This window comes from Myxocyprinus asiaticus, chromosome 20 (genome assembly GCF_019703515.2).
Source record: "Myxocyprinus asiaticus isolate MX2 ecotype Aquarium Trade chromosome 20, UBuf_Myxa_2, whole genome shotgun sequence".
Taxonomy (NCBI): Eukaryota; Metazoa; Chordata; class Actinopteri; order Cypriniformes; family Catostomidae; genus Myxocyprinus; species Myxocyprinus asiaticus.
This window is the reverse complement of record NC_059363.1, coordinates 13,704,681-13,730,102: the sequence shown is the minus strand read 5'-3', so window position 1 is coordinate 13,730,102 and position 25,422 is coordinate 13,704,681. Positions and strand designations below refer to the sequence as shown.

The following is a 25,422-nucleotide window of genomic DNA, read 5'->3' as shown; positions in this document are numbered from 1 at the left end:
TGTCTTTGTTTCCCTTTGTTTTTGTTTATTCAGTGTCTCGTGCCGGAGCGCTGTTTTTTAGATGATGTGTCTAATTAAAAAGAACTTTAAAAGCATATTGAGACACCTGCTTTCTGTTAAACTATATTTGTTGTGCTGTGTCTAGCCTTTTTTTAGTGCAAGAATGTGATCGATCTGAAGTTATAGTATTACAGTGAGGATAATTTTTTTTTATTGAAATCAGATGCGTTTCTGATTTGTTTATATGTTTATCTCGGCTGCATGAAGATATTAATTTGCTTTCTCACATCACTAGCTTTAAATATGCAACTTATCTGGTTAATGAATGCATAAACGTGAGCAGCTGGATATAAACTAATGCAAATACAGTACTGTGCAAAATTATTGGGGACTTGTGAAAAACTTTCAAAGTGAAGATTTCTTAAAAAAAATAATGACATAACGGGGGTCTGGGTAGCTCAGTGGTAAAATACGCTGGCTACCACCCCTGGAGTTCGCTAGTTTGAATCCCAGGGCGTGCTGGGTGACTCCAGCCAGGTCTCCTAAGCAACCAAATTGGCCCAGTAGCTAGGGAGGTTAGAGTCACATGGGGTAACCTCCTCGTGATCGCTATAATGTGGTTCGTTCTCTGTGGGGTGCGTGGTGAGTTGAGCATAGATGTCGCAGTGGATGGCGTGAAGCCTCCACACGCGCTATGTCTCCGTGGCAATGCGCTCAACAAGCCACGTGATAAGATGCGTGGGTTGATGATCTCAGATGCGGAGGCAGCTGGGATTCGTCCTCCGCCACCTGGACTGAGGCAAAGCACTAAGCGACAACAAGGACTTAAAAAAGCACACTGGGAATTGGGCATTCCAAACTTGGAGAAAAAGGGGAGAAAATCCACACAAATTTTTTTTTAATAATAATAATAATGACATAAATTGTTTTCATTAATCAATTAACATCATATAAAGTCCAGTAAACAGAAAAAGAGCTAAATCAATATTTGGTGTGAACACTTTTGCCTTCAAAACAGCACCAATTCTCCTACTTACACCTGGACACAGTTTTTCTTAGTTGTTGGCAGACAGGATGTTTCAAGCTTCTTGGAGAATTCACCACAGTTCTTCTATCTATTTTGGCTGTCTCAGTTGCTTCTGTCTCTTCATGTAATCCCAGACTGACCCGATGTTCAGTTGGGGGCTCTGTGAGGGCCATGCCATATTCTACATTCTATTCTATCCCACATTCTATTCTATTCTATTTGCAAAAGGAATGTTTGGGAGTATAACATGTATATTTCCTATTGACATACTAAAGTAGAAGATATAAATAACCAGCTTAAGACAAAAGTTTTTGTGAAACATCTTATGTGCCTAAGACTTTTGCACAGTAATGTAGATGGTAATAGATGGTAACAATTGTGACATTTAAACATTTGGGTAGGACTTGCGTGTATTTTTGTCACATTGTTCTAACTGCTTGTGGTTAGCTTTAATGTTAGCGTTGTCTCAGCCTTGTCGGCAAACATACTGCTGTTCTCTACTAATGCAGCATCTAGTCAACAAATTAATTACTTTATAATGATATGACAACATGTACTGTAATGTACTGTATACATACCTTTTCGTTGTTGATGTTTTAAATCTGCATCTGAAGTGTTCTGCTCCATGCAGAATGTAGTCTCACGTGTCAAAACAAACACCACAAGGCATCAGTGAAGTTTTTATTTCACCTCTAGAGGCCGCTCTCATACTGTATATCGACAGCGGACCCATGCCAGCAGCTCCAGCACCAGACGCAATGGGGAAAAACTATCAGTGTGGATTTTTGCCGATAACCGATAGTTTCAGAAATCTGTTATCGGTGCCAATTAATTTGCAAAACCGATATATTGGTCGACCTCTACTGCAAAGTACAGTTATTGCTATGATTGTTTTTTTTTTTTTTTTGAGGGATCTGTTGAAGGCTGAGTACTTTATTCTGACAGCATTGTGCTGTAGGAATGCCGCTGAAACAATGAGCAGGTAGTTCCATTTCATTTCACCATTTTAATTGAATTCATCTGAGTGTTGGAAAACAAAGTGTCTCTGACCAAAAACTGACACTTCTCGATCACCTACCCATGTTAATGTGATTTTCTTGTTTAGGGTTTTGTAAACAGAGTTTTAATTATGGGTTTTGTCATTTGCAGTGGAAGTTCTGCTTAAAATGGCATTTTGTGTTTTCTTTATTGTTTATGTTCAGTCCCAGACTGCCGTTGTTTGCTATCAGGTTCGGGTTTGGTATTACTGGATAATTTTGGCCTCAAACAACCTGCTGGAGAATCATGAGCCTATAGTTTTTTACTCCACAGTCCACAGTTCAGGTCTGACAACATTACACTTGGTTAATCTTCATGTTCTGAAGGCAGTTCAGATGGTGTGGAACCATGGGAGCCAAGTTATGGGTAATGCTTTAGAATACTATTTCATACTTAATAGGTAACTATGCAGGAATTAATGCAGGACAAATTAATAGTACTACATTAACACTTCAGTCACTACTATTAACTAATAAAGAAACACAATTAACAAATCAGTAAGTAATACCGATCTGATGACTGTGGTATTTCAGTGTTAGCTCATCAGTATTTACTGAATTTTATTTGCCTCATTGAGAACTATTAACTAACTATGGTTAAATTAAAAGAACTACTAATTAATTACTCATCACAACATTAACTCCTCAAAATCCAGTGTCTAAAATGTGAACAATTATACTGTTATTGTCAACATGAAATTGCATCATCAGAGATGCATATATGCGTCATGTGTTCTTTAACCAGAAATCAGTTATGAACTTAACACCTCTCTGAATCACCTAGTCTCCAGTGCCTGGTGCATTATCATGACTAGTTGGCTTACCTTAAATAAAGGGATGTTGTACTGTATGTGTCCAAGCTCTGTATTATTTGGGGTATCTTTTGTAATCATTAATGAATAAGTTGTGCATGTTACATAGTAAATAATGAGTTCTTCTCAATAATTACTTAGAATAGAAAAGTGAAAATCTTGTTTAACCCTTAGTAATAAGTCAAGTGTTACCACATCCATATGAAGAAATTATTAATGATCTGGAACAGTATTCTAAAGTGAAAATCATGGTAATGCATTACTAATTAATGAGTGAGATCTTATTGTGTCCTTCCTTATGAGTTAATGGTTATCTTGAACAGTATTCTAAAGTGAAAATCATGGTAACTCACTGTTAATTAATGAGCTCTTATTGTGTCCTTCCTTATGAGCTAATGCTTATCTTGAACAGTATTATAAAGTGAAAACACATCATAAACTATTAATAGTAACTGAGGTGGTGCTGGTCAACTAATAGTGCATACTTAAGTATTTGGCTCTACATTTTATTAATGTAATCGAATACATACTGTACATACAAATCAATTATGTCTCACACATTTTCAAAACATTTTTGTGACATTAAAGTAATTGACCATATACTGCATAATAAACACTTGATGTCCAATATCTTTTATCAAACCTAGAGCAGGATATAATGCTTTTAAAGGCTCGTGCTCACAGTTGCAGTCGTGAACAAGTGCCGGTGGCCTTCCATAAGTTTAATACACAGCGGTTTGAATGAATATAATTTCCACAATCGACTTTAAAAGTGTAACATTACAAAGTAAAATAAAACAACCAATTAAGATAAATATGAAAATAAAGTGTCAGCAAACAAGTGCGCTGATCTCCAAAAGACTTAACCGGAAAACTGCGCTGCTCCAAGGCCAATTCCACCTGTCTGTGTACTTCTGCCCTGAACAGTTAGTTCACTCAATAATGTTTCAGAAATACTTTCGAATAGGCCTACTCATAAAATGTGTGTGCTCATCAAGAGGCTCAGCGGAGCAGCGCGAGCAGCCCAGCCCACCCCCTGAGCTCGAGCATCAAATATCACAAAGCCTGATTGGATTAGAGGCTTGATGGAAGTGTAGTTTTACAGTTTAGATTATTCAGTTTGATTACATTCATTAAGTTATTGAAATACATAAAAATGCAATTCATATGAAAACTTAAATACAGCTCTCCTGTGATGAACATATTTATGATTTTAAAAATAATTGTATATAAATACTAAATGGTGTATACTAAAAAAACTTTCCTAGCACCATGAAAAGTTGAATCATTATTCTCAAAAAAGGTTTCAAACATATTTTTCAAGGTAATTATATATATATATATATAATGTTTGAAACATAAATATGTTTATCATAGGAGAGGTGTATTCAAGTCATTTTTATACAAATTGCATTTTTCTGTATTTCAACAACTTAATTATTTTAATCAAAACCTCTAATCCAATCAGGCTTCTTGATATTCGATGTTCACGCTGAGGAGGTGGGCGGGGCTAAAACTTGACCGTTCTGCTCGTGCCACTCCATCTGAGCATCTCAAGGAGCACATAAACATGTCAGCATTTAATACATAATTTTATGAGTATTCAAAATTATTTCTAAAAAACCACTGAGTGCACTAACTGTTCAGGGAGGAAGTACACAGACAGGTGGAATCAGCCTTGGAGCAGCACAGTTTTCCGATTAAGTCTTTTGGAGATCAGCGCACCTGTTTGCTGACACTATTTATTTTTAAGAAATCGATTATGGAAATAATGTTTACACTAATCACTGTGTATTAAACTTATGGAAGGCCACCGGAACTCGTTCACGACTGCAACTGTGATCACCAGCATTTAAAAGCATTATATCCTGCTCTAGGTTTGATAAAAATATATTGTACACCAGTAAAGTGTGTATTATGCAGTATACGGTCAAATTAATTTAATGTCACAAGAATATGTTTTGAATATGTGCGAATGTTTTAGTGGCTGATTTGTATGTTTGTATCTGATTACATTCATAAAATGTAGAACCAAATACTTGAGTGTTTACCATTCACTGACCAGTAACACCTCTGTTACTATAAATGGTTTGTAATGTGTTTTCACTTTTTAATACTGTTCAAAATAACCATTAACTCTCATTAATTAATAGTAAGTACATATGGTGCCAAATTTCAATAAATAAAATAAAAACGCAACAAAAGGCCAATCTGCAGGGTGAGTTGGCAGGGCACTTGCTGGCTGTAAATTATCAGGGTCTGAACTGGTGCTGATGGTCTTACTGATGAACTTGAGAATTGTCTCAGAAGGCAGACAAAAACAACAACAACAATTTGATTCTTTATTTATAATGGCCTTACACAGTAACAGTACAAAGTAATGGCATCAGCTAAGTTTATAGTAATGCCAAAGTTTTTGCAAACAATAAAACAAAACAATGAACAACAGTAAATGAATGAAGATTGAAAGACAGATTAAAAATATTAAAATGACATTAAGACAAATTTACAATGAAATAAATGAAGTCAAATTTTGACCGACAGCAAAATACTGCTCTAGTGCCATCTAGCGTTCTGAAAAATTATCACCGTTAAATGCTTTTCCGATCACAAAATTTACCAGAAAATATGAAATTTAATTTTTCTCAAGTAATCTGAAATAAACATATGAGCATATTTCTCTAAATGTGAATACTTTGGACAAACATTTCTAATGGATATTGAGTATCGAAGCATTGCCATGACGTAGCTTATTCAGTAGAGCTTGCACGATTGAACAGGTAACTATAGGTACATTTCTTTATTACATTCTGAAACACATATGTCACCTTATGATTTTGCATGCTGTGATGTGTACTCCTGACACAAATTAAGAAATTACTTACGGTGTGGCATATCTGTCCTTTCTGACCGCCCCCCCCCTCCCCAAAAAATGCTGTCTAATATTGAAGCTGTAGATCGAAATTTTAAGCTTTCGAATGATAATTGAAAGATTAAATAAGAATTTTAAATATGATAAAAGTACATTACTTTTTCTTGCTAGATCGTTTCACTTTCCTGGTGCATTTTTTTCAAATTTTTTCTTCTATAAGTTACGCATCTCATTGCCTAGGGCATGTATGAAATGGAAACAAAACAATTAATTATGATAATTATAATATCCCCCCCAACCCCCTCCTCCTCCTCCTCCTCCTCCTCTTCAGATGACATTACATTTATATTTGCATGTTATATAAATTTTTTACCATTATGGTTATGTTTGCATCAAGGAGCTCTGCTGTTTGCATGGCAACATACCAGTGCTCGTCTGTTTTTAACTTCTTTGCAGTGTGGGGGCCACCTGGCGGATTGAGGGCCCTACACAACTTGTGTATATTGCGTATAGGGAGGACCGGCACTGTTTTTCAGGCTGGTCCATCTAATGTGCATGCACATTTTTTAGTTAACTGCCAGGTGATGTCTGTATCTAAAAGATGATTGGATATTTTACCTGTAAGGTGGGACTCTACATCTGCCATATTGGGCATTCCAATTTCTCGCATTTATTTTAATAGAAGTACTCTGTCTCTGGGTTATATAGTCTCTGCATACTTGCTCTCAATCTCACTTGAAAGTCATTATCACAGCACTAATCATACCCGTTTGAATAGCTCCATAGTGATATAGGCTATGCTCGTCACGAAAACAGTAATCATACCTGCAAACTAGTCACCTTTCGGCCTTTCGTCATTTACGTGATTCACACAGATCCGATAACTTTTTTTTCTTTTTTTTAAAAAGTGCACTCAGTAAGATTTTAGCTGGCTAATACTCATCCTATCGGTCCTAGTAGTACTTGTGGTTTTGTACTCTATACTGATACCCATCGTCATGGAGACTGGAAGTTTGTTTACCAAGTGCTGGCACTTTACACCAATTATGTTTGTTTATCTTCGGTTTTGTTACTTTTAGTCTGTTTTTTCCTCCATCTTATACTACATTCATCCCTATTATAGACATTCTTGGATAGTCCAAATGAATTTTTGCGCATTGTTGCGGGTTGGACTGTGACTGGGCAGCCATTACTCGCGAGCTCTCTGCCGGCTGAACAACGTCTTGTGTTTGCACTTGGTGTTTGATGACGTGCAGTTTATCCATGATCTGCGCTGTGAAAGCTGCAGATATTGGCGGTTTGTTTCAACACTCCAACAGGGACCTCTCGTTTGGGCATTTTATCTTTCCACTTGCACTCATTGTTTGGACTGTCTAGACTCTAGTGGATCACACTCCTGGTGATCAATACCACACCATCACTTTGGATTATACTGTTGACTTGGGCTCCATTGTTGTTTGTAGTAAGTATATTGTGTTTGTTGTTGGTTTTTGGTTTGCTTGCTTTGTTTACATTTATTTTTATGCTTGAGTATTGACTGAAAGCACTATATAAAGTAAACATGTTATTATTATTAGTGGTAGTAACTCAGTCAATTGTATGGCACAGTGTCATATGCTGTCAACATGGCAGTGCCCATGAGAGGGCGATTTTAATTAGCAAATACTAATTAAAATCTAGGGGTTGTTGATTAGCCTATACATCCATGAAAGCGATTTGGTAAACTTTAGCGATATGTGAACAAGCATTTTCCACGGCTGGTTGCGTCTGTAATTAGAGCAGCACAAGTGCAGGGACTCTGCGCATGCTTGTTTGACACACATGCCGTGTTTCTCTGAAGGACTACAAACAACAAGCTCTACTAGCACTTTGATATCCAAAAAGACAAAGAGATAACCATCATTCCATTTTAAAAGGCAGCATATGGGTGTTGCGAGCGCAGCACACAGACATGTGGAAGCCTGCACCTTTTTTTCCATAACAGTTGAAATCCACGGTGTGGGAATACTTTTGATTTGTCAAAGTCCCACAAGGTGGGGGGCCTGGGTAGCTCAGCGAGTATTGACGCTGACTACCAAACCTGGAGTCGCGAGTTCGAATCCAGGGCGTGCTGAGTGACTCCAGCCAGGTCTCCTAAGCAACCAAATTGGCTCGGTTGCTAGGGAGGGTAGAGTCACATGGGGTAACCTCCTCGTGGTCGCTATAATGTGTGGTTCTCACTCTCGGTGGGGCGCATGGTGAGTTGTGCATGGATGCCGCGGAGAATAGCGTGAAGCCTCCACACGCGCTACGTCTCTGCGGTAACGCGCTCAACAAGCCACATGATAAGATGCACGGATCGACGGCCTCAGAAGTGGAGGCAACTGAGATTTGTCCTCCGCCACTCGGATTGAGGCGAGTCACTACGTTACCACGAGGACTTAGAGTTCATTGGGAATTGGGCATTCCAAATTGAGGAGAAAAGGGGAGAAAAAATTAAAAGTCCCACAAGGCACTATCAATATTTCTCAGTTACCCAGTTTCTAAGGTTTGCCTCAAAAAAGTGTTAGCTTAAGCAGGAAACACTTTAAAGCTAAAGCACGATCTCCACTGAATCATACCAAAGAATTAAGCAAACAGATTTAAGCACTTAGATGCAGTGTTACAGTTAGCTGTAAGCTCGTTGTCACGGAGAGTAAAAGATGGACTTTATTTACTTTCTACCATTGTGTCTCACCAACTAGGCAACAGCAAAGCTTGAAATCAGTACTCACCAGACACAATCCACCACCGCACCATTGTCTGCTGAGCTGCCAAAAGATGTTCTGATGTTTACCTTTCAATCTGCCACATTACTGACTGCACTGACAAACTATAGCTGGCTAACATAGCAAACAGATGTGATAAACATGAGTGACATGGTTGTCAGGGACAGGGTTAACGTTATATTAGTTATATAAAATGATGGGGTAATTTTGTATTAACTTTCCAGTATGTATTTCACAAACTAGTTAGCAATTTAATAAGAAGAGATCACTCAAATCCACACTGTTTAACTCCGCCCTGTCTGCAGAGCCACCATCAACGCAGAGTCAGCTCTGTAAACAATGGAGTCGGAGCGCGCTCTGCTGGACAAACTACACTATGACACCAATTCTAAAGCATTGTTTTCTGCATTATATGTTCTGAAAAAACGTTTTCATAACGGCGTATATTTTACCGATATATCGGCGAAAGGCTAATATAATATCGGCCGATCGATATATCAGTCGGGCACTAGAAAATAGACAGTACTGGAAAAGCACCAAAAAATAAACTGCAAATAAATAGTAATATATTTTTCAGTAGATTCTTTTTATTTGAGTCAACTTTTATGACAGCTTTACATGCTATCATTTAGATTTTTAGATGATCACAGCATTTACGTTTATCTTAGCTAACGGCGCTCGCTTTTTTACGATAGAGTAACGCCTGTTTCCCAGACCAGCACATAAACTGCTTGTTAAAAACTAGAATTTAGGTGCTTCATTATGGGAGCTGTCCAGTCCAAAAGTGCTGATTGTTTTGGCCAATATGTCCAGGAGTTTGTCTTCTCAGCATAAAAATAATGCAGAAACACTGGCAAAAATGGAAATTGTTTGTAACCTTGTTGAGGCGCCTAAATTATTTACTACTATTGAATTTAATTAATGAAAATATGATGGTTTTGGCAAGACAGGTCTTCAGATGTATTGACTTCATAGAGATTAATGAAAGTGATGTAAGAAATTAATGTAATGTGAATGCACATGATGTGAATCATAAGGGGCTCTCACATAGCCTAAAGCTTTGTTTCTTTGGCTGGAAACTGAACAAATGCATACAGAACAGGATTAAAATATCAGGCATCAGTACTGAAGTATTCATAGACCTATCTAAATACTAATCATCTGGTTAAAGTTCTAGGCACTGTGTACTTGTAGCCTAACTGCCATTATTAAACATGCAATTTGTGACTGCCATGTAAACATTATGGCTACTGGAGCCGATTTTAACCAGCCATTGGAGGAAGGAGAGAGAGAGAGAGAGAGAGAGAGAGAGAGAGAGAGAGAGAGAGAGAGAGAGAGAGAGAGAGAGAGAGAGAGAGAGAGAGAGAGAGAGAGAGAGAGAGAGAGAGAGAGAGAGAGAGAGAGAGAGAGAGAGAAATGCTCATTGCGCACTCCCACTCTAATCTACTTTGTAAACCATATTTTAATTACTTTAGTTTTAAACTGTAGGGTCACTTTACTCACATATGTATTGTAAAGTGAGCAGTTTAATAAGAACATATCATATATTAACATAATAGGTATGCTTGTAAAAGAGCATAACTTTATACTGTCATGTAAATTTAGACCTTTCATTCGCATTGCATGAACAGAGTGCAGAGACTGCCAGGTGATTTCAAGGCAATTTTTTCGACACTTTTTATTCTCTGAAATAGTGTACAATGGCTTTACAATGACGAAAACATATTAATGCAATATATTAAATGCACCTTTGTCTCTGATAAACTGAAAGATGCAAGAAAGATACATTTAAGTTGCACTTGATGGACTAACAAGTGGTTCAAAGCTTTCGTTTATTTGTTAACGTTTTTACGTACTTCTTAAATAACAATGCTTTTGGGAAAGACGACGCAGATTTAAGTACTACCTATTGTAAGTGCTACTTACAGTATGTTCTACTAATGCTTCGGGAAACCCAGCCCTGAACTGTTAACCTGGCAGTAATCTTTACAATTTCTTCTTATGACTATTTTTTGTTAAATTAATTTTAGTAGATACATGTTAGATACACATTAAAAAGCACTAATATTACATTATAGTTCTGTTAAGTGCCACTTTCGCACTTATTGTTCAGAAATTTATTTAAAATGTCAACTTCTACACAATTGGTGGCTTTGTTTTTATAAACTTTCCACTTTAGAAATAGCCTTTAGTCTTCTTCAAAATGTCATGGTCTACAAGAACATAAATAAAACAAAATAACTCTATCTGGTCAGTCATTTGGAATCTCCAAATAATAATGATGGTCGGTTGTGCAGATGTTATTGTATTTAAAAAGCTCAAATAAATAGTAGTGCGATCAGTCGTTTTAAATATTTAATCACAATTAAGGATTTTCATAGTTAATCACGATTAATTCCAGGTTTTAAAAGGGCTAAATGTGACTCTATAAATACTTAATTTCCTGTCAAAATGCGTTTACATGTAGTTCATTCTTAGAAAACAAAAAGAAAACAGTATGTAACAAATGTTTTATTAAAATTTTCCAAACAAATCCTCCCACTGCATAAACAAAGTGATGCACTAAAATAGCACCAGTTCTTGGTGGACTAATTGCAAGACCTAATAACCAGTGCAAATTGGCTTTAAATCTCCCACAATATTAATCGGCACTGATAAATAAGGCTGAATGATCTGGGGGGGGAAAATGTCATTGTGAATTGTTTTTAAAATATTGCGCTTGTGATTTGAACTGTGAAATGATTGTTAACATTTAAAAAAAGGATTTCCTTCTGACATTGACATTTTATATATGAAAATAAGTATACACAAATAGAGTAGACACTTACACACTCCTACTACACATGTCTTTGAAAGACAAGAGTACCTAAAGTGATATCTTGCCATTTCATTTTTTACAATAGCAAGTGCTATACAAAGCATTGCCATCCTCCTTGAAAAAGAATCTATTATGTCAGATCTGTTCTTACTCTGGTTATTGTTATTGATTCCACTGTTACTTGTTGTCACTTTCAAGTGAGCAGCCTTCAGTAGATACTGATTGGTCTTAGCAAAAGTTGTTTCCATAATATCACATGGAGCACAACAAAACGAAGGCCATACACAGCACTGTTAGCTGCAGTTGCATATTTCATGAGTAAATATAATAAAGTAATGAAATAGATAGGGGAATTATGGAAATGGACATTTTCAGTTGTAAGGTTTAATGGTTAATTAGAATTTCATGACATATCAGCACAGCTAGGAAAGACATTCAGGAACGTTGAATCTTTAACAATGTTGACCTGTTTCACATGTATTAAACATTTATTTCAGAGAGTACAAAACATAAAGGAACAAAAAGATTTATGTAACGGTAAAGTTGTTTCATGTATTTGAGGTTGGAAGAATAAAGACTTTGAAGGGACCTCAGTGAATTTACTGTAATATGACAGTATGCCATTCGTGTTTAAACTGAATCTGATCTAAGCCTGAACATGAATTGATCAAACCTACCATTCATATGCAAATGTAATTAAATCTGCATAACATCCCTGTGCATATTATTGACCTTATAGATACAGACAATGAATACCTCAACTTTGATATTAACATTCATTTTCAGCCCTGGACACTGGTCTTTCTCGCTCTCCCTCCCTTTGCCTTTCAAGAGTGAGTTTGACTGGGGTCCTGCCCTTTCAGGTATGCTATATTTGGATATGCTAATAGCTTGTCCTTTTTTGATTGGTTAATTAACCTGAAATGAAGTTGTCCCGTCACAGATGGGGTGGTGAAAAGAGTGAATATTGCAAAAACACAGGTCCCTGTATACTGGTGCGAGTTAAGACATAGTTAACTGGTTACTAATAGGTTTTTCCATTACAGCTGTATTTGCGGCTTCTTTTATCTTGTGAATTATTGCTTGATTTTCTTTTAGGTTAATGACAATACTGCTGTTGACTGAACTCTCATTAGAGAATAATCATGAAGTGTGAAATGAAATATTGGACCTTTTCGACTAATATTCATTAGTGTGTGGACGTGATAGAGAAGACTGTGTTCTCTCACAAACATGGACGCTGTCTGATTTTGATTCAAAGTGTTCATCTTCCTTATTTGCCTAGTCTCTCTCTCTCTCTCTCTCTCTCTCTCTCACTCTCTCTCTCTCTCTCTCTCTCTCTCTCTCTCTCTCTCTCTCTCTATCCCTTTCTCTTTTTCTGATTTTCCTTTTTTTCCTGCCAGTAAAAACTCACAGTGGAAAGGCAGATGCTCATTTGTTCACTGTTGTTTATGAGTGTGTGCTCTGAATGTTTTGTCAGGTGGGAAGAGTGGAGCATTTTACCTGCCACGTTTCAGCGTGACATTTGACAGCTTGAGCATGTTCGTGTTTTTGCAAATGTGTGTACAGCATTGTTTTCCCTCAGATCATCATTACCTCTATCAGGCTGTCCTGGCTCTGAGTGCATTGCCTCTTATTCTGCTGTCATCTCCAGATAATAAAATTCACACCTGATATTTACTCTCATCCATCACTGTGAGGCTGCATGACAGACATTTGATCATTTAGTGTAGCACATTAAGAGCATTGTAGCTGGGGAAATGTGTAAATTAAGATTGCTTGGTGATGTTTTAAATGCCTTTATGTTTTCCTTTCAGGTGATCCTGATTCTGACTAAATTATTTGACTTTAACCTCGGAACTGTGACAGAGAGTTCGCTCTGGAGGTAAACCCACTTATGTGCACAGGAACACATTATTCACTTTGGGCATCCATGCCCTGGTGCTCCTCTGGTGGCATATTACAAAAAACTTCCTGTCTTAAGTCTTAAGTTAAAATCTGATCTGATAAGTTAGGATTTTTCATAAATTCATATTACAGAAGCAAATCCTAACCTTGATTTAGGATTCTTATCTTATCTTACAAAATCGTATCTTATCTCTAGTTAGGAAATCCTAAACCACTCCATCAAGTTTGATAAATAACTCTCATGTCTGTTACCAAGCAACAAATGACATGCAAACGGCTGCTGTGATTAAACATTAGATAAATGAAAATGGAGAAACAAAATCAACACACTTTTAATTTCAAGGCTGCAGAAATAAAAGTTTTTCATATTTTGTGGGAGTATAATTTTTTGTGGGAGTCTGTAATTATTTATCAGTGTTTAGTCATCAAAGTGCAGCACGTCATCTGGGTCTTCCAAAAGTTTTTCCACCATCAAACATCACTGTTCTTCATTTTGTAACACTAATAAATGTAGTGCCGTCCTCAGACAGTGCTGTAGTTAAGATACATGATATTGTAATGTGACTGTAACTGTTGGCTTTTAAATAAGATTTCAGGTAGGATGTCAGTGATTTTTGGCAAGTTAGGATGCTTCTGTAATACTCTTTTCCTATCTGTAGTTAAATTAGATCCTAACTGATATTGCCATGGTAACCAAGCAGATAAAAGTGGATTCTGAAGTTAGGATCTTTCTGTAAAATGCCCCCTGATAAACATCTTCATAAATGTACAAAAGTACAGAATCCCCTGGCCTACACCAAGGTAAAGTTTGGTGTACCTTTTTTCTCAATAGTTTGTAATGAAAGCACAGAGACATTTTTATGTCATACAAAACAACAGGGATATAAAAGAATCCCTGTTACCAGTTCTTAACTATTTCTGCACTGCTGGCCCAGAACAAAAATTAAATTAATCTGATAAGATGGCAGTGTTAGTATTAAGCTTCTAACCTGTTACAAATCAGATAAGTAAACACACAATCTTACATTTGCTAGTGGCAACAACACCGGTCTATGAATAGCTAAACCAGGTATGAAATTCTGCTCTGAAGCACTTTCACTGACCATGGCTGAAGCCTGGGTGAAGTACTTAATCTCTGTCTGCTCCTGGGACACTCTGTACCTTGACCTGACTCTCACTCTCTCTCTCTCTCTCTCTCTCTCTCTCTCTCTCTCTCTCACTCACCCCCCCCCCCCCCCCCCTCACTCCCCCCCTAATAGAGCTTTGCAAGCCAGGCTTATACCAAGAGAAAGAAAACACTGACTGTACATTCTGTCACCTTGTTTTTTATAAAAAAAAAAAAAAAATCCCCATTAATTTTGAGCTCACATCACAGAACAATCATTTTCTCATTTATAAACCTTCAGTATTCACAACACACTTTTTTTTCTAGCTTTTTACAAGTTGCTGTGAACCTCCTCCTTACTTTGTTATTCTTTTTTAACTTCTGATTTAGACTGCTGCAGTGCAGTTCTCTCTGGCAGTTTGAGAGGGACTGTTAGAAAATTCTGTGCTCAACTGGGGTGTCTCCCAATTGAGCATTTCCAAACTATTTTATCTATTACACTGGCTCCCAGTCAAATCAACAACTCACTCTGATTAAAATACCTTTAATTAAATTTAAAGACCCCAGTACTTTTTTAAATGACTAACTGGTTCCCACTGAACTAGTGTGCTCCTGCTTTTATGGTTCTATACAGTACCTTTAAGTCCTGTGAAGTTAAGACCTCAGTTTCCAACTTGGGGTTTCATAGATATGGAATTAGAATACTTTTTTAAATGGAACTAAAGTGATTAGGGTTTCATTTAAGTTTAATCAATCAATGTTATTTCATTACAAATATAATTCTGATGTCTCCTTTTAAAAGAACCACCTTCTTAATAATTTTGTGTTGATTTATTCAACCTTATGTCATTCCAAACCCCTATCTTTCGGTAATGCAACACAATAGAAGGAATTTTGAAGAATGTTCAAACTGCTTCCATATAAAGCATAAGGTGACCATGGGCTGTCAAAGTTGGAATATATGCATTTGTGAATCAGATTTGAGATCTACGGCAAAGGGAAGATTATTTGTGAATCACTGCTTAAATTTCGGTCTGTTTCTCACACAAAACTGTAAAATGGTTTCAGAAGACGTGGAATATATGCTGCAGGAGTCATGGGGAGTACTTTTATGGTGCTTTTTCACTTTGCTGTATGTCACTGGATGCTTTATTGTGTGCAGAGTGAACATTTAGCAGAACATGTGTTGTGTTCCACAGAAGAAAGAAACTCATACAGGTCTGATATGTACAGAGCCTCTTCGAGGACAGGGAGGGAATTTATTTTCTGAAATGGTTTTGCGTTCCCTCATAATAGCTTGTGTTCCCTCACAATATGTTTAGTTTCCCCACTCAAAAAGAATGATTATGATTTTTTTGACAATAGTTTTGGTTTTCCTTTATTATAACAATGGTTTCACTATGAATATCATGGTTTGTAGGAGTGGTTAATGGAAAGTAGAGTTACTGTTGTAAAACCATGGTAAATTTAGTGGTTACTGGGATTTTACTGCAAATACCATAGTTCAGCTATGGTTACTGTAGTAAAACCGTGGTTAACCAAGCTGTTGTGAGGGAATGGAAAACTTTGTGAATGAAAGCAAACTGTTACAACAGAACGCAAAACTATTTAAAAAATAATAATAATACAATCACTCCCTGTCTTTTTTTTTTTTTCCTACTTTGAAATAAATAAGGCTGTTTAAATATAGTGACAGATTTGCAAAAAAGAAAAAAACAGTGTTCCTATTTTTTTTTTTTCAACAGTTAAAACAAACAACACTAAACCCTCTGTATATAACAAATACTAGAATGTGAATTCAATTAAATAAGAGTCATTTTACCACAAACATGCAAGCAAAAATACTATTGTCATCATCAATATAATTGGTGAATAAAATTTTTTAGATGGGCATTTGTCCATTTTAATGAAAAGAATAATGAGGACAAAACATGTGATATGTTTTGGGGAGATATGAATTGTTCAGTCTAGAGCAATGTTAAAAGACATCATCCTTTATCAACATGCCATCACTGCAAACATGAAGGCACACAAACACTCTCACACACGCCCACACACACACACACACACTGCAATCACCTTGAAGGAAGGCTTTGTTTAATTTCTTTTTGGCTGCAAGCCCTGATGAGATTTCCTCTCCTGGTGTGTGTCACTCAGAGGGGGGGTGAGGTGGGGAGGGGGGTTACAGAGAAAGCCATTATCAAACTTCCTCAAACAGAAATGGCATAAACAGGAAATGAGGAAGAGGAAAGTGGTTGAATGGGAGAGTTGATGAGAGTGAGTGAGGGAGAGAGATTGATATGGGAGAGCAAGAGGAGAGAGGGAGATAGAAAGACAAGCAGAGAGATAGTGACAATCAGAGAGATAGTGAGTGTTATTAAAAGAGGTGAATGTTAAAGCTCCGCTTGCAGGCTGTAGTAAATGATGTCGGTAATAACAGTATGAATGATTAATGAATGTTGCTGTTGGCGGCATAAAGGGTGGGAAATATAAAGACAAATCACGGCTCATTCATAAGAGCTAGTTAATCACACTCTCCTGTGTTTTAAAATAACGATACATGCTCTAGAAAGGATCCAGCCTGACCATGCAATTGTTAAATTTCACATATACTCTGGTGTATTTGTCCTGAGAGCAGGAGTAATATCCTCTCAAGTGCAGTGCTGGAGGAGAGAGGGGCTGACCACACCAAAAACGTCATAGGAGCTTTTTAGGGCACTCATCATCGTACGAGGGTGCTCAGAGAGCCATATTTCTCTTCACCTGTGCTGCTACGGCTTACACAATCCAAATAACCTCAACCGTTTAGAATGACAGAGGCATGGTTTAGAGACATATAATTGTATGCCATGCTTCTAGATGGTAAAAGTGTCAAGAGTATGAGCACTCTCAATGTACACAAAGATGAGCACTCGACACACATGTGTGCATCTCTAGCACCACAGCACATGCTGTAACTCTATGCCATAAAATCATTAGGGTTATTATACTTGTAAGAGTTCGGCAGACACCTCTGTCTATGGTCGTACCTGCCTGAGAAGAGATTGTTAATGAGTTCTGATGCAATAGAGACACACACAGGCAGAGAGAGATTTCAGCTACAGGTAATTACAACTTCTGAAAATCTCAGCTGTTGTCAGGGCCATGGTGTAGTAGTTAGAGTATGTGTGGTACCGTGTGAGTAATTCTGGTTTGAGTGTGGCCTGTGACAATTCCTGATCCCATTTCCCCTATCCAAAACATTTCTGTCATTCTCTACTGCACCTGTCTAATAAAGAGGCAAAAGCAAAAGAATAACACTGCCTTAACCAGGCATGACGGGACAAGACTCATGTTAACATATATAATGTTTACATCTTGTTGATATACTTTTGACAATGTGTATTTAAATGTTTATGGACTAGCCCCATTCACTTCCATTGTAAGTGCCTTTTTTGGAACCACAAGATGTTATTTTTTTTATTTTCTTTAGTAACTAGGTAGAGTCTAAATACATTTTTGTTGTAATCATCATTATTTCACAAATGCTGTTGATTTAGTTTAACTTGTATTGAACCTGGACCATTCCTTTAAACTCTTGGTTTGTGCCTTTACACTTTCTGACAGTATCTGTTTTGGCTTAAACTTTAATCAAATGTATGTCTGTGTACTGTTATTTAGGTCTGTAGATTTTGGGACGACTTACGAGAAGCTAACTGACAAAGTGATGGGCCGAACGATGCTGAGCTATTTGTATGTCTGTCCGACCAATAAGAGGAAGGTGGGTGTGTCCAAATATATCAAAAGTATTAAACTGTAAGAAAGAAAATATAAAGCTAATATAAATCTTGTTGTCTCTCTTTCTTAGATTCTGATTTTATCTGATCCGGAGGTGGAGAGTAGTTTACTTATCAGTTCTGATGAAGGAGCGACTTTTCAAAAGTTTAATATTAACTTCTATATCATGAGTCTTCTGTTTCACCCTACGCAGGAGAATTGGATACTAGCCTATAGCCACGATCAGAGGGTACACACACACACAAGCACACACATTTCCACAGCCTCAAGAGGCTCTAATTCAAAGAAACAATTAAAAGCAGATAATGTGGATAATTAAGTGAGTGCAAGATAATTACCTTTGTTGGCTGTAGTTAGGGATCTTACAGTGAATGTGTTTATTTTTCATCTGGCTGTAGCTGTACAGCTCGGTGGACTTCGGAAAAAAGTGGATTCTTGTTCATGAGAGAGTAACTCCGGGGCGATTCTACTGGTATGACTCACACACGTGCCACTGATTTTTAAAAAAAAAAAATTTTTACTGATAATAAATCTCATATAACATGCCTCCAGCGCAGTTTCACACTGAAATTTAATCTGACCGCAAGAATATACCTGCACACACACACAAACACACACTGAAAATTAATCCAGTATTAAACCTACTCTTAACCTCTACATCTGACACTATTACACTTACATACACATACACATAAACATACTTGTACACTATCACTCTCTATGTCTCTCTCCCTCCCTCTCTCTATCTCTCTATCTAACTCTATCCATCTCACTGTCATGTCACCAGCGCTTCTCTCTCCCCTGTGCTTCATATCATCATGTGTGTGGAATTTAGATCAGGTTTTATATTTTAATCCTATCTGTGTGTGTGTGTGTGTGTGTGTGTGTGTGTGTGTGTGTGTGTGTGTGTGTGTGTGTGGGCAGGTTTAAGTGGTTTACGAGGACTTTTTTTTAGGTTACAAACTGGTAATTACAAGGGTATTATGCTATAAATGTGGTTTATGAGGACATTTCTAGTGTCCCCATAATTCAAATTGCTTAAAAAACATACTAAACAATGTGTTATTGAAAATGTAAAAATGCAGAATGTTTTTTGTGAGGGTTAGGTTTAGGGGTAGGGTCAGGGGATAGAATCTATAGTTCGTACAGTATAAAAATCATTATGTCTATGGAGAGTCCTCATAATGATAGCTAAACCAACGTGTGTGTGTGTGTGTGTGTGTGTGTGTGAGAGAGAGAGAGAGAGTGTGTGAGAGAGTGTGTGAATGTGTGTATGTGGGTAGTCAAAGTCACTGGTTGCATGTCGCTGTAGAGACAGCCAACAACATGACTTCACACCTGGGTTTACCATCCCTGTGCACACTCACACACGCAGCACCTTTTCTGCATTCCTCAAAAATACATTATATCTTTCTTTTGCTGCTTCTCTCTGCAGCACAAAAAAACACACACTATTCTGCTTGTGTTTGTGTCAGTAAAGCTTTGCTGTGTCATGTTTGGTTGCTGCAGAATGACTGGAAACTGGAAAAGTTTAACTTCAGACCAAGACTAAAAGGAACTTTAATGTCATAGTTGAACTGAGTGAGATGTTTAAATTTAGGCTGATTCTATGAGAGAGGGTTTAATCTGAGACTGAGGAAGATGTCTAAACTTGGAAATGAAAATTTTAGAGGGGGTTAATAACAGATGGGGTCTGGGAGATATGTTTAAACTCAGACTGTTATCATGAGACAAGGTTTAATCTTCGACTGGGTCTAAGAGAGATGTTTGAACTCAGACTGGGATAATGACCATGTTTACATACACTTATGAAATTTTAGAGGGGGTTAATAACAGATGGGGTCTGGGAGATATGTTTAAACTCAGACTGTGATCATGAGACAAGGTTTAATCTTCGACTGGGTCTAAGAGAGATGTTTGAACTCAGACTGGGATAATGACCATGTTTACATGCACTTATGAAAGTTCTGAAACGTCATATAAACAAGAATGCTAATTTCCGTACACTGTTTAAGGGATTAAGAGAAAGCAGGTTAACACACCTAGGTTTCTCTCGGAGAATGCAGCTTAATGTGGTCATGTAAACACATAAGCGCCGTTTTGATGGGTATTTGAAGAGTTCTCATGCGTGGAACAGACTGTGATAAAAAACATCATAGGATAGAGTCCAACAACATGTCAACACAGCAGAAAAAAATGCAACATTTCTGGGAGTACAATGTGAAAATCATATACACAATAAACTATACCCATTTATACACACCAATGTGAAATATCAATGGCCCTTCACATTTGCGTGTGCGCTGGTACATTGGGGGAATTCCCCCAGTTTTATATTAGAAATAAAGCGAAGCAACGGAGATTAAAATAACAAAGTCTTCCTCGGATCCCGTTTGTTATTGTTTGTTATTTACACGCTCGTCGCGGGAAAATTATGTTGCTGTGGAGAAAGCTGCTTACTGACCATCCGCATGTATACGGGAGTAAAGAGTATGGTGCTTATGCAGTGCATGTAGACAGAAACGTTGTTTTCTCGCAATAGCCCACTTTCTCGCAATAAGCTGCTTTCTGGTGTCCGTGTAAACGCAGTCATTATATGTGGAGTTACTATAATATCAGACTGGGATTGAAAGATACAGTACTGAGCAAAAGTTTTAGGCACTTGTGAAAAACTTTCAAAGTAAGGATTTCTTAAAAAAAATAATGACATAAATAGTTTTCATTAATCAATTAACGTCATATAAATCCAGTAAACAGAAAAAGAGCTAAATCAATATTTGGTGTGAACACTTTTGCCTTCAAAACAGCACCAATTCTCCTACTTACACCTGGACACAGTTTTTCTTGGTTGTTGGCAGACAGGATGTTTCAAGCTTCTTGGAGAATTCGCCACAGTTCTTTTATTTATTTAGGCTGTCTCAATTACTTCTGTCTCTTCATGTAATCCCAAACTGACCCAATGTTCAGTGGGAGGCTCTGTGAGGGCCATGCCATCTGTTGCAGGGCTTCCTGTGCTTCTATTATATTCTATTTTGTTTGCAAAAGGAATGTTTGTGAGTATAAAATGTATATTTCCTATTGACACACTAAAGTAGCAGATATAAATAACCATCTTAAGACAAATGTTTTTGTGAAACATCTTATGTGCCTAAGACTTTTGCACAGTACTGTATGTTTGAACTCAAACTGAGAATTTGAGAAAGGGTTTAATCTTAAACTTGCTGTGAAATAGACTTGCTCAGAAATCTAGGGGTAACCATCGATAACCAACTCAATTTCACAGACCACATCTCAAAGACAGCATGATCATATAGATTTACACTCTACAGTATCAGGAAAATAAGACCCTTTCTCTCTGAAAATGCCACAAAACTTCTTGTCCAGTCACTTGTCATAACTAGACTGGACTACTGTAACACTCTCATTGCAAGCCTCTCTGCATGCGCAGTTAGGCCCCTGCAAATGGTCCAGAATGCAGCAGCACATCTGGTCTTTAATGAACCAAAGAGAGTGCATGTTACACCACTCCTTGTCTCTCTTCACTGGCTGCTGGTTGATGCACGTATCAAATTCAAGGCTCTGATGCTGGCATACGGTCACTGGGTCTACTCCATCATACCTAAAATCATTTCTTCAGAGCTACGTTCCCACCAGAAGCCTGCGGTCGGCTAATGAGCGGTACCAACACAAAGAGGCACCAAAACACTTTCCAGGACTTTCGATTTCCCTGTACCACGTTGGTGGAATGACCTTCCCAACTCCATCCGTGAAGCAGACTCACTCTCTGTCTTCAAAAAATGGCTAAATACACATCTTTTCCATGATCACTTAACCGTTCACTCATAAAAAAATAAAAACAATTTATATATCTATCTATCTATATATATATATATATATATATATATATATATATATATATATATATATATATATATATACACCGATCAGCCACAACATTAAAACCACCTGCATAATATTGTGTAGGTCCCCCTCATGCCGCCAAAACATGCTATTCTTCTCACCACAATTGTACAGAGCAGTTATCTGAGTTACCGTAGACTTTGTCAGTTCGAACCAGTCTGGCCATTCTCTGTTGAACTCTCTCATTTCCATCTGCAGAATTGCCGCTCACTGGATGTTTTTTTATTTTGGCACCATTCGGAGTCAATTCTAGAGACTGTTGTGCGTGAAAATCCCAGGAGATCAGTTACAGAAATACTCAAACCAGCCCATCAAGCACCAACAATCATACCACGGTCCAAATCATTGAGATCACATTTTTTCCCCATTCTAATGGTTGATGTGAACATTAACTGAAGCTCCTGACCCATATCTGCATGATTTTATGCACTGCACTGATGCCACATGATTGGCTGATTAGATAATCGCATGGATGATTGTTGGTGACAGACGGGCTGGTTTGAGTATTTTTGTAACTGCTGATCTCCTGGGATTTTCACGCACAACAGTCTCTAGAATTTACCCTGAATGGAGCCAAAAACAAAAAGCATCCAGTGAGCGGCTGTTCTGCGGATGGAATATATATATATATATATATATATATATATATATATATTTTTTTTTTTTTTGTCGCACTCTAATCTGTCTTGGAGACTACTATTCGGATGCTAGTGAAACTTTGTAACGCAGCACTTTTCATACCACCGTCTCCTCAAGATGAATGTATTTATTCCTTTTCCTCTTTATCCTTGCTTTGGATAAAAGCATCTGCCAAATGAATAAATGTAAATATGTTTAAACTCACAGATTTCAGACTGTGTGAGAGAGATTTTAATATAGATCTTAATGTCGGATTGGGACTCGGACAGAGATTTTTAAAGGGGTTTAATGTCTGATTGTGACTGTGAATGGGGCTTAATATCAAATGAGCACTATACAGGAGTGTTATATCAGCTTGCTACTGAAAGTGAAGAGGTTTCATTTCGGATACTAAGAAGATTCAGTATGAGATTGTGACCGTGCTCAAATTGACTGAGAAGAAAATTTGGATGACAAAAGACAGGACGCTGTGATGATTAAAAACCTCAGACAGATGACATGATGGTGTGTGTGCGTTATTGGTGAAAATAGGTAAGAAATGAAGGTGTATTGAGAATGTGGTTTGTGGGCAAGCATTTGTAAGATATGTTGTGTATGTGTTGTATGTGTGATTAATTGCCATCGGAGCAACAGTAAGGATTCACTGGAGATGGGACTGTCTCCTACTGGAGCAGCAGAATTATGCTGTCCATCACTACCCCCCACATCCTTCCACCCTACATCTTCCATCACTCCATCACTCTCATTTTATTACCGTACTCATCCGTCCGTCCCCTGCTAGCACCTCCTTTTCTTTCCTTCCTTCTTTGTCTCTTCTCCACTGGAGCCCTTCCTGATTGTTTTCCTCTCTTTTGTTATTTTTGTTTTCTTTGATTTTCAGGGCACTGAGTGGTCTGGATAAAGAGGCAGACCTGGTGCACATTGAGGCCCGAACTGACAATGGACGTTAGTCTCTTTTTTCTTTTCCTCTATTTCTTTGCCTCTTAAATTTTGTCTGTGTTACTCTCCCCTGCTGAAAAGTCCATGATTGCTGGTCACTATGTTGCATTGTGGATGCTGGTGTGGAATGTGTGCTATGGTTTATAGTTAAGAAATTAACTCTTTCTGAACTGCTGGCTAAACAATCTTTAACTTGGTTCAGTAGTCTATATTGTCTCGTAACAGGCTGATGAATGCATATACTCAGATGTTTCACACACTTCAAAAGTCTAAGAAATGTGGCTTATAAAAATGAAAATGACTATGAGACATGCAGTATGCATTTTTAACTGCTTAAACTATTAGTCCACCTACAGTAAATGTCCTATTAAGTTCAGTTAGGAAACTATACATGGCACAGGCCAATATGTTCAGTTCCTGACACACCTCTACGTAAACCAATCAGGCAATAATACCCTTCTCTCAAAACATAATAATGGTACTCACCTCAACGGCGTCGACTCAAGTTTAGCAGTGCAGCCTTGCATAGCATTCACCCTCCTCCTCCCCAGCTTCACTTTTCTAGATCTGCGTTTTAAGAGGGGGTTAAGTTATTTTGTCCAGTAGAAGCATTGTGTCTCTCTTCTCAGATGCAGCACGATTCCAACAGCAGCAGCGTATTGACTTATGGCAAGCAGCAGCTGCAGTATCTCTCTCTTCAAACAGCAACAGCATATTGACTAATGTCAAGCAGCAGCAGCATGCATAAAGCAGATCTAGTCCACCAAGACTAAACCTACTCCAATGTCATTTGCACTCATAAAATAGTTTATAAAGTACTCCTAGAGTTGTCCTAACTAATAGTAATAATATTTGATTTCAGTAATATCATATTCAATATTCTTGCTGTTATAGAATTTAATAACAGATGGTTTTGATTGAACAAGTTACTAATTATGCAAAGACATAATTTTAGAAGAATTCTTACTGGCCTCACTGTGGCTAGTGGTATTACATAGTCACTAGCCACTCAGCATTTACACTTGCCAAAATCCCCCGCCCCACAAAAAGTAATAAAAGTAACTGTACACTGTAAATGCATGCATTTGTTTGGACATTTTAAATGAACAAGAATGATATTAGTTCAACAGGACACAGGTATAATGATTTAGGTGATCTCTTAGAATATCTGAAGGCAAACATGAAGAGTCAGAACAGGAGTAGGATAGAACAGGAGGAAAAATTTGTCAATAATTTGTCCATGGAAGTCCAGATTTTACCCCCTTTAACCATTCTAAATTGTATGTATTTGCATTCATGAAAGTTTGCTATTGTTCTTCCATTTTTTAAAAGTGGCATTTGTAATAATAAGGCCACAACAAAGGTTAGACCATGGATTGCTCCAAATTACTGTGGTTAGGCTAATGTAGATACGTAGTCTTTCTAAAAAATACACTATAGTATAGTATAGCGCTATAAAATAGAATAATATACAAATAAAATAGTCTCAATATCGAGTGAAGCCCGACTGAATCACACAATTTTCGCTCTGCACTGTCCTAAAGTCTGGCAATCTATCTCTGGAATACGCAGATGTGCGCAGCGGCAGTTCATGCGAAAGCACGCATTATTCGCCCAGCAAAGATGTTTGTGTCAGATATGAGAAGAACATTTACTGCTTATAAAGTTCTGAATGCGAGATTAATGCTATTAAATTTGCTTCGGCTGTGGCTACCTGCTAAATTGGCTAGTAAGAGTGATGGAGTTACCCGCCACTGCCGATTTCTACCTGAATTTGGCAGGTGGGCGGGTGTTATTGTCAAGCCCTGGTTTCAACCCCA

General features: G+C 37.5%; 1 protein-coding gene across 1 annotated transcript in view; it reads left to right on the top strand.

Moving 5' to 3' along the window:
• The window catches only part of LOC127411409 (VPS10 domain-containing receptor SorCS3-like), a 109,149-nt gene that overhangs the window by 41,216 nt on the left and 42,511 nt on the right, over positions 1–25,422 (top strand). The window contains exons 2-6 of the mRNA XM_051646946.1: positions 13,131–13,198; positions 17,987–18,086; positions 18,174–18,332; positions 18,502–18,575; positions 23,544–23,608. Of these exons, the coding sequence (XP_051502906.1) occupies positions 13,131–13,198; positions 17,987–18,086; positions 18,174–18,332; positions 18,502–18,575; positions 23,544–23,608 (466 nt within the window). The remainder of the gene's footprint in view (positions 1–13,130; positions 13,199–17,986; positions 18,087–18,173; positions 18,333–18,501; positions 18,576–23,543; positions 23,609–25,422) is intronic.